The 14,977-nt window shown below is 35.7% G+C and overlaps 1 protein-coding gene across 3 annotated transcripts in view; it reads right to left on the bottom strand.

Moving 5' to 3' along the window:
- Positions 1-319: 319 nt before the first annotated feature.
- The window catches only part of TRPS1 (transcriptional repressor GATA binding 1), a 262,134-nt gene continuing 247,476 nt past the window's right edge, over positions 320-14,977 (bottom strand). For all 3 annotated transcript variants that reach the window (XM_012443290.3, XM_021671341.2, XM_021671340.2), the window contains 2 exons: positions 10,393-10,515; positions 320-7,187 (listed from right to left, as the gene is read on the bottom strand). In XM_012443290.3, the coding sequence (XP_012298713.2) occupies positions 6,126-7,187; positions 10,393-10,515 (1,185 nt within the window). In that variant the 3' untranslated portion in view covers positions 320-6,125. The remainder of the gene's footprint in view (positions 7,188-10,392; positions 10,516-14,977) is intronic.

Below are 14,977 nucleotides of genomic sequence, written 5' to 3' on the forward strand. Positions count from 1 at the left end.
TTCTGTCAAAGTGTTCTTCCTTCTGTGAAAAAGATGCAGGTGAGTCTTCCCAATGTCCTTTCCTATCTGAATCTCTTCTGCCTCATTTTTCTTTCAAAGTCATCTTAAGGGAACTTGCTCTGATTAATTCAATTTTAACCAAACAAACAAGATATTAGATATATTAGTTTAAACTTTTTGAGATGATTGATTAGGATCTTTGCATCATATTCACGTAAGTATACTGAATTCAAAGTTAAACTTCATAAGCAGGAGTTTTTACATATTGTAACATAATCATTACCCAATACTCAACACTCAATATTTGGTACTCAATAAATGTTTTTGAAATAAACACAATTTTTATTGTTAATCTTTCTGAAGAAACTAGTATATATCTTTTTACACAAAATCTACCAATAAGAGATTGATTGGTTAAAGAAAAAAAAGCAAAGCAAAACAAAATAAGTTGAGAGAATCCAGGCTTTATCAATATGAGTAATAATTTTTTAGAATGGTGATTTGATTTCACCATCTCAATTCAGCACAGCCTGCATATATTTATTACAATGATCTGTATTTCCTATTGCTAGATGGATGAAAGTGAATCCATATAAACCATACCAACGCCGTTATGTGTAACTGGTGGTAAAACTTTATTATTCAAGTTTAGATGTAACAGACATCTTTGCTGCCTGAAGATTGTTTGCATAAGAAATACACCAAGAACATGTTTGTGAGTAGAAATGAACATGCATTATGAAAACAAAATAAAACGAAAAAATTTCATGTGTTGTAAGAACAGAACTATTATAGCCAACATTCTAATATTCAAATCAGGACTACAAATTGAATTCTTTTTCTTAGCAACATGAAATCATTCCACATGAAAGACATTTTCTGCTGGTGAATATTGCTGTAAGTTAATTTTACATTGGCATTTTGAGATGTTCCCCCCTGCATGCCTCCCCCGAAAATTTCCATGTGGTTGTCAAATAGTCCACCCTAAGGAATTTGGCATTTATCATTGTGATATTTGCCTTATTGGTAGCCATTAAGAAACTATGGTTTTATCAGCCTAGTAATAGTTTTGCGTCTTCATAGTCAACACTATTGGCTGCCTAGTTGATATTTACAGCTCATCTTTAAGAAAAATGACCCCAACCTTTCTTGGCCCATGGGAACTGACAGTTTATATAATCCCCTTGGCCACATAATAATACTTGGCACTCGTATGGTGCCTTTCAACCAAGGATCTCAAAGTGCTTTACAAACAAATACTACATTACCATTATTATTATTAATATTATTATTATTAATATATTTTTTCCATTTTACAGCTGAGGAACCTGAGGCACAAAAAGAAAAGTGATACGCTGCAGTCCATATGTGAAAGAAACAACCAGAGGAAAACCAGAATTGAGTGTTGGGACTTTATGGACTAGAAGGACCATTTTCTCTGATAAAGGCTAAACATTATTTCCACGGTTAAAGTTATTCTTGTTTTTCTCTGGTGCAGGACAGAATGAAGCTTACAGCTCTCCCTTTCAAGAGAACACATGAACGTACATTATCTAGTTTCCATGTGTGGATTACTCTTGAATTTCACATTTTCTTCATCCCTGACCTGACATACTTCTGTCCTAGCATATTCCACAAGTTCTAATTACTGCAATTAACTGGGATGCTTTCTAAGCAACTGTGCCACTTTCAGGAACATGTGAGTCCACTGTCTATGAAACAGTATTGAAAAATCAAAAGGAAGTACTCTGTGAAGAAGCCATGCCTCTGCCCTTGGCCAAGTCTTTCTTTGGGAAAATAACACTGCCCTAAAAGTCCCGATGGGTGTCCTTCTATCTTCTTCTCATTTGCCTGCTGATAGAATTCCACCTAACAGTACCTACCTTTGGTTAGAATATTTAGTTTTATATTCAGGTTGCATTTCAATTCCTCAATTTTCTCCTGTACATTGGACAGTCAGCAAGCTTTCACCTTACTGGCTCACCAAAGATGCCTTAAGTGTTTGTTTTTTGTTGTTGCTGTTGTTTGTTTGTTTGTTTTTTGCCCAACCTAGAAACAGTAACTAAAGTTGAGTTCCTCTCAACTTTAGGCAAAAGGCTGGCATACAGCACAGAAGCAGACCACCAGCTTCTTTACTCCACATTTCCACCACTGGATGGCAGATATTCCCCCTCTAGAAATGCATTAATTTTATTTACTAAACAGGCAGCAGTTCACAGGTGTCAGGACCGGTCATTTTGTGATGTTTTGCAGCCACACAGCAGGAGGCTAATAATTGTTTTAATAGCCATACTGAGACTGTTCAGTTTATTAAGAAAAATGTATTTCCTCAGGCATTTTAAAATATATATACATTTAATATTTTTGGAGCTGTATTTGCATTGGATCATAATAGATTATGTGCACATGTGCAATTATAAACATAATGTGCTACCACAGGCTTCAACAAAGAGCTGTTAAAGATACTTTTTTCCCTTCTCATTAATATTACCTTAGAAAAGAATCCCCATGCTTGTTTTCTAAAAATCTACCTTTACTAAAACAGAACAGTTTAGAACAGAACATCACTATCTTAAAAGTTGATTTAAAAAAAAAATCTCAATATGTCATGTAGAGAGAATTGGGCACACTCTTTTCCTTTTGAACTAGAGAGTTATCTATTAGAGCTCCGTCCTTTTCTCATATACTTGGATTCATGTAGTGTCTCTCTCAATCCACAATGTTCTGAGGTGGGTTGGCTCTTTATGATTTTTCTATCCCAAACAACAGAATGAATACAGAGGTGAGTGATGAGAGAAAGAATGAGAAAAGGAAGAGTGAGAATGCATGAGCTGGTCCTGGCCTAAAGTTTGATCCAAAGTTCTATTTAGAATATAGAGAAATAATTTTAAAAGATTTTCAGTTTTTAAATGGCATACAATTTTAACTGTCACATCGTTTTCATCACAGGAGAAGCCTTTTCCAAGAGAGAAAATTCCTAAATCATCATGAAAATCCTCATTAATAAAAGGTTCCGTACCATAGCTCATTTAAAATTACAATTTAAGATAAAATAATTCAGAAATCTTAAATTAAAAAAATTAATTTAATAATATATTTTGAGAGATGGAATAAAGGCTTTAATAAGTCAAAAAATAAGGAGTATTTAGTGTTATAATAAATTTTTGTCTCTTTTTTAAAAAGCCCAACCTCTTCTCCACCAAAATATGTATAATAATGAAAGCAAAAATGAAAATAAAATTATCAATAATAAAGAAGTATGGAATAAGATCTATTGTGTCAATGCTATCCAAAAATATTCTACTAAAAAGTAGACTGACCATAAATATTCCAAGAATAGTGATAGGTATTTTCCAATGCTAGTCATTACTACTATGTCTGTCTGAGAAAAAAAAAACTGAATGAAAATAAAAAGGCATACATGCCAAAAATAAACCTATTTTTGTCCCACACACTAGAGAAATTGCTTAATGAGTAATTTTGCCCAAAAATTAATACTTGTCATATTGCCCAAGTTAACCAAACTTCTGGTGTTTTGCTGATTTAAGCAGTCCACATAGATAATGTTGCTTGAGGATTGCCATGATGCATTTTGTTATTCTTTTTACTAAGAAAATTAAATACTGTGGTTTGGGGAATCTCCTCTCTTTTTTAGATCTTTAATTGTCACCTCTCAAGTCTGGCTATATATTTTGAGATGCATCCATCAAAATTCCTAAGGAAGATAAATTACATCACGTAATTTGAATGTCAAAGCTCCTCATTCCACTTCTTTATTTCAGTTTATGTGAATATTAGAGCTACGCGACAGGTGAGATCAGAATAAGGCCCATTAACAATGAAACTGAAGCAGAGGACTTAGTCCTGATTTCTGTCTCTTGCTTTCTCATTTCTCTTTTTTTAATATGCAAACAAAAAATGCAAGAATGAAAATGACATCACAACATCAGAAAGACATTTTTTAACTTCATTCACTACAACAATCACGAACTGGTTGAACTCTACCTGCCATCCAACTTTAAGAAATGAAGACCCGGCACTGTGAAAAAGAAACAAAACCCAAACAAAACAAAACGATACAAAGCAACTGCGAATTAATGTAAAAATGGAGTGCAAATGCAACTACAGAATGCAATAAAAACACCAGCGTTGCAGATTCCAGCAACACTTATCAAAATAATTTCTGAAATGTTTCATATGAAACATAGACAAAGCAATAAAAAGAGGATATATGTTTATCATCTTAAGCATAACAATGTGAGTTAAGAGCTTAAAAATTAAAAAAAAAAAAGTACTTGGAATGAATAGTGCTACCCTTTTTTTCCTAAGTAGGCATAAAAATATTTTCATTTCCTTCTTGTTTTCCATACCATTATAGCAAGAACTTTCATTTGTTTCATGTTACCGTTTACAACTTTAATGCACACACACACACACAAAAGGATATCTACTGCAATAGAAATAGTTGCTTCATTACCTTGTTTGCTACATTTGCAAATGTAAACAGCTAGGCAGAGCCAGAACTGACTCTAATGCATGATGGAATATCTTTGTTGCATACGTACACTGTAGAAAATAATTATTCAATATGTCAGGCACCATTATTTGAAATGTAATACATTAATATTTACTAGAAAAATAAGTTTTTTTTTTCCTATTTGTTCTCCCAACTTCTTTAATGAAATAAGTTAATCTGACAGTGCATCCAGTAGCTTGTAATATCTTCTACATCTCCGTGGCAAAAAATAAACTACTGGTTGGGACAATATAATGCAAATTATTAAAGTCAGTCCTTGTACATACATCCTTGTAGCAAGCATTGAGGCTCGACTAACAGCACCTTTAACCAATTATTTAATGTTCAGTTATTTAGCCCTATTTCCCTGAGCAGTTATGCTGAGGAGCTTTCCCTTCATGGATAGTTTTTACAAAGCCTTAAGTATTAAAAGTACTATGAGGACATACTTCTAAGAATCCTATTTAATGCTACGTAACTAAACCTGTATACATTTAATGAAGGGATTGACTGGTACATAAACCAACTGTCAGTCTGTGGTAACGTAACCTTAGACACTGCCTGACCACAAAGTTTGGAAATTATATTTAACCAAAAGAAAATAAATAAATACAGCAGGTTACCTTGTGAAGAAATGCCATGTGTTCTAAACAAATTAAACCCATGGTCTGACATTTGTATCCATCTATGGTTTTGAATTCAGGGGATTCCTTTAGTTATAATGTGCCAAGTGAGATTAGTAAACCAACAGGAAGCTTAGAAAAGCAAATCCATACTGGTTCATTACATGCAAGAAAGAAATACCTGGCTAAAATGAAATTACTACAGAAGCATCAAGGACATTGTTTTTTAAAATGGATATATGTGTGGACAAAATGAACCTAAACTGTGAACAAAAGGACTACTGAGTATTTGAACATCTAAAGGACAAAAATATCAGAGAGGGTGTGCATGTGTATGTACAGGCAGGGCTGGCTAAAAACAGCGTGCCACCATCTGTCACGTTTCTTGCTGTACTCTAACCAAGCCTAACCACAGCTCGCGTTTCTAGGTCAAAATCTGAAATACGGCCAATGAGAGGAGACCAAATTGAGACGGCACCATTTTTCTTTCATTGCCCTGGACCTTCAATTTCTCCTCCTCTGCCTAGGGTTTCATGATACTTATAAATTTAGGGAAAACAACTATGGGTTTTGGAACAAATGGTCCAATGGCCAGCCCAATACTGCTTTAGTATCATAATATGTAAACCCTTTCACATTCTAGACAGTTTTGGTCTCTTTCTTTACAAACATATTAATTCTAGTCTGGTGATATCTCTTATGGATTATTTCCCCAGTACATATTGGCCAAGATGGTTTTGACTTAATAGGCTTTAAAACGTGATTGTTTACCATCTTCCATTCTTTCTCACTGACCATTTATCTCACTTTTTCATCTTGGTAACCTACTCATCAAAAGAAAGAATAATAAAAGAAGGGAATTTCATGTTGGATAAGGCAGGCTCTATGAAGTATTTTTTTTTAATAGGTCTTCATAAGACATTACAAGCTATTGAATTTCCATCAAGAAAACCTATTTCTATTTAATTGTGCTAAGTGCTAAGGTTTTACTCTTTAGGTTTTCCATTTTTTTCCACTTGTGCATTGTTCCTATGCAGGCCCCTCTGGATATGTGTTGTGAAGTCATATTTGTCCGTGCAAAGATGCTGGCATATGCTGCACTGGAAAGGTCCACTGTCACCATGGCAACTCATATGCAAAGCATACATCACTTCATCCAGAAAGACAATGCCACAGTGCACACATTTTGTTGAAAGTTCATCTTGAGTACTTCTATCAACTTTCTCTGTTTTTACTACATTCAAGGGACCTTCATTTTTTACATTTGGTGGTGCCTTCGTTTTCTCCTTGGAGGCACCGTTTGCAGTTGGCCCAGGTCTGGAATGCTTGATCGCCAAATCTAGAGGAATGTCATTGTCTGATCCAACAGCTGAAAAATGAGGAGGCAGATTGAAGGTGGGATAAGGCACATAGTTTTGGCAAGGATTTGGTAGGCCAGGCACGTGACTCAAGTAGTGCGGATTCCCAGGAACGGAGAGCTTATATTTACTCCAGAACCGCAGCCAATCAGCTTCACTCTGGAAGTCATTATGTACAAAGGGAAGTCCAAAAAGTGGGTACTGGTACTTTTCAATAGGGCTGCCTGGTGGTGAATAATTTGGGTGTTTCGCAGGTCTCATGTACTTTTCTATAGGACTGCCTCTCTCAGAACTTCCTTTCCCTTCAGATACAGATGAACTATTTCCTGGATCTCCAGTACTTTCCTGAGGACTTTTTATCTGAATGTGCAAAGGTTGCATCCTTTTGTGAATATCCAGAGTTTGGCTGACCAGGACTGGCTGTTGAGCAGAATGGCTTTTAGTCAATGAACCCTGGGCTTCATATTTACTTAGGCTTGGGAGCGGAATTTCTCTCTGGTGACTTTCACTTAGATGATCTTCTGACCTCCTCTCTAACGGGCTTCCATTGACTTGCTCCTCACTGCTGCCCCTCTGCTGTTTGTTGAGCTGCTCAGCCTGAAGTGCCTCTGGGTTAAGGCGCTTTCTTGTTCTTCTCCTAATAATCTGCTCACCGTTGTTTTGTTTAATGATGTTTAAAGGCCTGGGAGTCTGCAGAGAACACACACAATACATAAAAGGAAAACATTAAAAAATACATTAAAATGCATTAAAAATTCCTCACAAATATAAACCATGCTTAAGTTCAAAGCGGGGATAGGTTTTATGCCGTAGGTTTACTAAATCTCCTCCTTTTGCCCTAAGCAGGATCCGAGGAAGTAACCAAATGCACTATTTTAGCCTAATTAAATCATGTCCATCTTTGCAGGGGGGACTGAAAACTTTAATCTATTTGAAAACAGCCTTTCCAAATGCAACAGATTTTGAGATTGCATCATTTAGAGATGAAACTGTGTAGAAAGTTACTTGAAGAGATGTGATTTTTCTGAATTTTTTTTTTCAGTTTTTGAGTTGTGCACTAAAATGCCAACATAATAGTAACATAAGAGATACAGATTGATGGTAAGAGTGGAAAAATTACACATTGCCATAGGCCGAATATGTTTATACACTGAAGCCCTTAACCACGGTGTGACTGTATCTGGAGACAGGGTCCTTAGTAGGAAATTAAAGTTAAATGAGGTTGTAAGGGTGGGGCCCTAATCCAATAGGACTGTGGCCTTATGAGAAGCGGAAGAGAAAGAGATCTCTCTCCACTATGTGAGGGCACAGATAGAAGATGGCTTAGTCAAGAAGAGAGCGCTCTTCAGAACCCAAGTATGCTGCAACCCAATCTCAGACTTCTAGCCTTCAGAATGTGAAAACATAAATTTCAATTGTTTAAAGCCACCCAGTTTATGTATTTTGTTATGGCAACCTATGCAACTAATACATGCATACTTCTAAATAATAGCAAATATAAATATAAAATATTAATATCAGAGCATAAATAATCAAAGATAAACTGACAGAATTGTGAGGAAAAATATCAGGTCATATTTTATATTTGCAATATAAGATTTTACTTATTAATAGATGAAACTTCAGTTGTGTGTTGAAAATCTAAATTCATGTGTAGCTTTGGTTTAAATATCTGATCTGTCACTCTACTCTTTGCTTAAAGTAAGTGCTAACTTTCATTCAGCTTAAGTATTTTGTTTAGCTTAAACATTACATTGTTGGTATTTCTGGGCATGTTCAACAGGTATTTATACAGTATGACTTAAATCCATGGATAAGACTATAATAAAAACTTTACTTGCAGTTGGAACTCTGATGTATAAAATCAAAAGAATAAATCTGATAAATTAATGCATATTTATAAGTTACAAATTTAGGATACTCTTTGAATGGGTTAAAGTCTGATTTTTCTAAAAGATTACAAAATCAGAAAATAATTTCTACATAAAACATGACTATAAATAAAAATATAATTTATAAATATAAATTTGTGACTTTATAAAATTATACATTATATTATATAATATATAATACATTGTATATTCTATTATATTTATATAATGTATAATTTTATAAATTGTAAAATTTTAAATATAAACATAAATATAAATGTTATAATATAAATAGAATACAAATTTAAAAATAAAAATAAATATAATTTATAAATTATACCTAGAAGGGATGAACTTCAATTCAAGGCAGTACCTCTTATATCTTAATCAAGTTCAACTATAAATCCTTTTTGGAGCATTTCTGTTGTTACAAACGTACTTTGAAGTAAAGAAAGATAACACACTTGTTATTGACAATTCATTATTAGTTTAAGAGAGAAAATGCAACATAGCTTGGTTATGCCATGTGCATTTATTTTGCTCAGAAGATCCAGGTTTACAAAGAGTTCATATTAGCATTATAAACATATGGATTATTTAATTTATATAGTATAAAGAAACCTGAAATTTGCATAAATTTCTTTTTTAAACTGTCACAACTTTTGTGTCAGTTTTTGACATGAAATGTCATTTATGCATTTCAATGGATGGTTTTTAAAATCCTTAAAACTAAAAACATCTTACCTCTGGACAGACGAAAATTAAAATAATTTTTAGAAAATAGTTTATATCACAGTGGTTAAATTACCATAATCTGGCAGAGCAGTAGTTTAATTAATTCTTGGCCTATGATTGGCCAGAGTTCAATTAAAATCATTAATGTCAGTTCTCATTAAATGGAAGCTTATTGCTATGCTTAAATGGTGAAGGTTAAAAAAAAAAGGTGGTATGCGGTGGGGGGTGGAATCTTTCTACTAGCTATGTGCTAATAACTAAGGTTTTTACAGTTTACTGCCAATTAGTATTGTTAGCAGCATGCATTTTTTAAAAGAGTGCTTCCAATAGTCCATTTATGAGAACGTTTTGTCTAAAATTGTATTCCCTGTAGCCGTAATGTATTCACTGGCTTGTGCTAAGAGCTATGGTAAAATGCCAAACAAAATGAAAAAGGCACAAGGAAATAAATTTCTGTTTACTAAATGGGGGATTCTTATTTTAAAGTCAGCTCTTGTCAGCAGATGAACTTTTTAAACTAAAAAAAAAAAAATCCTTCAGGAAGTCAAATCCATATTCAGATGGAGGATTTGTGAGTTTTAATTTTCTTACAGAATTCTAACAACTAAAATTTGAGGAAAAGTAACTCAAAGGACCTCCATGAGCCGAAGCCAGCTGGAGAGCTTAAAAGACAAAGTATCTTTGCACCTTACTCTACCCTGGTGAGTGTGCTATTCGGAACTTCAGATACCTCATTGAAATACCCATTGGAGGCACTGTGGAGATTCATGTGATATTCCCTGATCCTCGTTCAGTTCAGTACTGTCCTTCCAAATGTGCCCCTCCAGCCCGTAAAACAGTCAAGATAACATTTGTGAATTCTGAAGGTAAACTAGAAAATACTAATTCTTTCCCTGCCTTATATTTTATACTGAATGTGAAAGTCCTTTTTAATTTTTTAAACTTTTTTGCATATTGCCAAAACTTCTAAAAAGTTTATTTTTTCCTAAAATAATTTCATTGAATTCTGAAAACCATTAGTGCAACTATCTGCTGTGAAGTTCCCAGAAATCAATCATTTTCCTCTTTTATATCAAAAGAAGCATAATGCATTACTAATGACCTCAAACGTATCTCCCTATAACATCTAAGCCCCTTTCACCATAAATCACATGTGCACTCAAAGTGACTGTATTAAACAACCCTGCAGGGGCAGGCACTGCAAGCCAGGGAATGGGACTTATCACACCACAGACGAGGCCAACACTGCTTTATAAAGCTTTTCCTGAAAGAGTGGAACAAGTTCTTACCGAGTGAAGCTTCTGGTAGAGCCCACACGCGTTGCATACATATCCGCCATTTGCATTCTTTCGCCAGAGAGAGGTCTTTGTGGTCAGGCAGTTGGCACAAAAAACACCAGAGCCTCTACGCCTCTGAAACAGGGGGGAAAAACCAAGGTCAGAGGTGAGTCACATGATCAGTGGAGTTAGACCAAATCAACCCAGGAGTTTTGTCTTTAGACTAGCAACAATGACAGTATAAAACCACACTGCCCATAATGAGGTCAGGTTCAATTGTGTTTAATAGGCACCACTGATTTTCATTATAATTAACCCTACAGTGATGGATGAGGTGTGTGGAACACCAAAGGCTTTTCACAGAAACAGCTTTAACTTTTTGAACTTTGGGTTTTATGACTTTAATGATGGCTCCTAAATGCTGAACCCTAAAATATACCTTTTAAAAGTGTCAAAACAAAAGTAAAAAAGACAGAACATGGCAATATGTTTAATACACTTTGGAAAGGAGAAGCACACGCTACCTGAGCTTTAAAATGCAGTCAAGTTTGGGGTAAATGTAAACCACTTCAAATCAAACTTGATGTGTGTGTTTTTGTATGTCATTCATGTAACGTAAGTATTAAGAGAATATAAGACACTCAATTCTGGTCTTTCATTTGCAATTGTAAAATCTGAAAGATTCCTCTGTTCCTCAAACCTGAGAGGGTTTTAGAAACTTCAGTCAACTAAAAATACAGTATTACTGATGAGAACCTTTATGAGATACCGACTTAAGTTAGGCAACATAGACCCTTCAATGGCTATTTATTTTATTTGACTTAGACTTGGAAATCACAAGGGTTTCTGAATACAAATTGATTCTAGTGGCCTGAGTTCTGTAATCAACAGATTCAAAAATAACCTAAGAATATTTAAAACGAGATAATTGGTATTGCTTGTTCCATTCTTGCTATCAAGTAATGATTCCATTAAACTTCTCATTTAAACAAAAGTCAGGCTGTGTTTGTAGGCACAAATACTAACAGGCAGGAAATGGAATTCTCTTGCTGACAAAAAAAAAAAGAAAAAGAAAAAGACAGCCTGAATTGCAGTTCAGCTCTCCTTTCTCTACGAAGCAAAGCCTTTAACGATAAAATATGCATGTTAGATAAGGAGTGGAAAAAGTCTTGCTGGAACCTAATTTTATTATAAATTAGATATTACAAATGCTGTAAGTCAAAATTTCAGGGATTCATAAAATTTAGGCAATTTATTTAACTCAAATCCATACTGTAGGAGAGTGGTATCCCTGCCAAGAAAATACAATGGTTATAATTGTACTCTGATACATTTCAAATGGAAAGCTTTCTGCAGACATAATTTTGGCTTCAAGACTGGAACACTTTCTTGGCATTGAAAGGGCATTTGATTCATCGGGTGTTTCACAATGTATCACTAAAAAGACCTGGTGAGCAGCCAGTTCCCTATAGGGTAATTTTTCCATCCAGATGCAAGTGCTATCAGAGGCCCTCGTCAGCTAAACTAATTATGATCTTGCAATTGCTGATGCCTGCTCACTCTAACATTCGACATCCTCCATTAATCATCAATACAAGGAAAATGAATGAAACGTAAAGAAATGAGGGCTGGTAAGCTGCACAGCCATAAAAATCTGAAATGAGAGCAATAACTTAACAAGATTGGGGGAATGTTTTTAGTGAGCACAAAGTCAGGCTAACAATTACCCTTTTAAACCAAGAACACGATTTCATTAGTGTAGCAGGTTGTGCTACTTTAGGTGATGTAATAAAAACTAGATTTTCAAAGATAATCTCTGGCTCCCCTTTTTCTCTCCCCCTACCCCACCCAACTCTGAACCAGGAATGTATTTTGAGTTTCCAAGTCTCAGTAACAGCAATAACAAATGTTGGGTGTCAGTCTGCAAGTCTCAATGAGGGCCTGCTGAAAAAGTAGACTGCTGCTTCCACCCAAATCAATGAAATATTAGAAGTTGTGTTTATCAAACATTTTGGGGACTCCCTTTATCCAAAGTAAGCTGGGGAGCCTAGTTAGGTTATAATTGTGAAACTTTCCTGAGGCTATCCTGTCATTTTCCTAGATCTAAATAACATGTTTGCAAATAAACATCAACTTGATCCACACAAGGGCAATGCAAATGCCCATTTGGAAAGTAACCCACATATATGGCTGAGACTCAAATGTGAATGTGTAACCATTCACTCCAGCCTGCTTTTCTTTCCTTATGCCCTGGGTGCTTGACACACCATGCCAAAGTGGGTGTAATCCTGATTTCAGTGAGTGTTTCAACCCTTGCACAATTTAGTGCTTAATTCTCTTGCAAAGAAAATGCCTTTCATTAGTTAAAGGGAAAATCCTGCAATTACAGCACTAGTTTCCAAAAGCATAGCTTGCTTTAAAAGCAGCACTTAGACTACAATATAGTTTGCTATATTTTAGGTAAACCATATCACATTTTAAATATATATCAGGAGTACTTCAAATACACTTGTTCAGAGTCAGTAGAGCATGGAGGTTAATAATCAGATTTAGGTGGCAGAACACTTGTATTCAAAACCTGTCTGTGCCATTTGCCAGGTACAACACTGGGAAAGGCACTTAACCTTTCTACACTTGATCTTAGCCAAAAGGCCGAGAAGCGATGGCACTTAACCTTTCAATGCTTAAAGTTCTCCAATCTTTACAGTATGAGCTACTGCAATTCTTACGTGGATTAATAGATGCAATTAAAACAGTGCCAGGGATGTAGTAAGTGCTCAAATCCTATTTGTCAAGAGGATTCAATTGTGATTTCTTTTGTATGAGAAAAACATTTTGTTAGTTTTCTTTTCAGCCCTTGAATCTTGTTATTGAACATTTGAGAGATGCTTAAAAACATATGGTTGGGTATTGTTAAATGTATTTCTTTCATACCAATCTTATCAAACATGAGAATGGAAAGTTGAGTCAGAGTGAAATATCTAGGTGTTCACACCTAGAATTCAATAGGAGCATGCTTGCATGGGGGTGGAGAGGGAGAGGCAGGTGAGAAATTTTTCACACATGAAGTTACCTCCCATCTAAACAAATTCAGTACTTTGGTAATCCTTGTAGAGCCTTATTTTTGGTGCAATTGAAATTTCTAGAAGCATCAGAGAAGGTGGGAGAAGTGGACAGTGTCCTGAGCTATGTCACGACAGAACCACATCTTTCTAAAACACCATACAGATGCGAGCCCTGACCTGGTCACACTGTGTACAATATAGCCTGGCAGAACACAGTAAGGGATATCCTTTGAAGTTATCAACATCCTTAGCCCAATCAAGGACAGGGAAGGAGCCTGTTACCAAAGGAATGCATAGTTGAAGCCTCCCCTGCCCTATTTTCAAAAACAAAGCTTGGCTTTAACTTAAAGAAAAAGAAAAGCACTAACGACCTTATTTCACTCATACTTTCTCTTGCATGGCAGTTTTAAAATACTTTGTCACTCTCCTTTGCAGTTAGCTTATTAAGGACTCCTCTTTCCTAACCGTCATTGAATAGTCTAAGGAATAAGCACCTAGGACAGTGCTCTGTTAGGTTAAACATTAAGAAAGTAGAAAATAAGCCTGCCTGCTATTATTCTATCATTATTTTTAGAAAAAATATTTTAGGAAGAAAAGCAGTGTTTCTTTTTTTAAAAATCCCTTTTAAATGTCTTCCATTCAGGCTGACAAATTAATCTGGAGTTGGACAGAGGTGGCTGATGATGTAGAAACACAATCAAGAAAATTCATTGTCCACTCCTACATTCCGCATTTGTTTGTTGTTATTCTTGTTATTCTTTTTTTTTTTTTTTTTTTTAGGAGTGTTGCTCTGTTGCCTAGGCTGGAGGGTAGTGGCATGATCTTGGCTCACTGCAACTTCCGCCTCCCAGGTTCAAGTGACTCTCCTGCCTCAGCCTCCTGAGAAGCCGGGATTACAGGCACCCGCCACCATGCTTTACATATGTGAATCTTCCCTCAGTCTGAGAGGAGAGTAAGATTTGTGCTATATTTCCCCTCAGGAATGCCAGTTGGCGTTATCTGCTAGCCACTTATTCCTGTCTTTTTTCTCTCCCAGCACTGATCTTATCCATATAACCCATAATTTTCCCCTTTCCCACACAAGGCGATGGAGGTACAAATTATTATCTCTTAAGATAGCTTGTGGAAAAAGGAGAAATTTATTATTTAAACATACACAGGATCCAACTCCTGATCCACCTGCCTCAGCCTCCCAAAGTGCTTGGATGACAGGCGTGAGCCACCACACCCAGCCCCACATGTATTTTTGAGAAGGAGCTGATCCCAGGTACTTGCTAGGTGCTGGGGGTACTAGGTAAGGCAGAACAAGGCTCAAGTTCTCCTTTATCTATATCATTATAGTCACAAATTGCTGGTGGTTCTATATGTGTCTGTGTATGTTTAAATAATAAATTTCTGGCCGGGCGCGGTGGCTCAAGCCTGTAATCCCAGCACTTTGGGAGGCCGAGGCGGGTGGATCACGAGGTCGAGAGATCGAGACCATCCTGGTCAACATTGTGAAACCCCGTCTCTACTAATACAAAAAAAATTAG

This window comes from Aotus nancymaae, unplaced genomic scaffold, assembly GCF_030222135.1.
Source record: "Aotus nancymaae isolate 86718 unplaced genomic scaffold, 86718_ANA_hifiasm-v0.15.2.pri h1tg000036l, whole genome shotgun sequence".
Taxonomy (NCBI): domain Eukaryota; kingdom Metazoa; phylum Chordata; class Mammalia; order Primates; family Aotidae; genus Aotus; species Aotus nancymaae.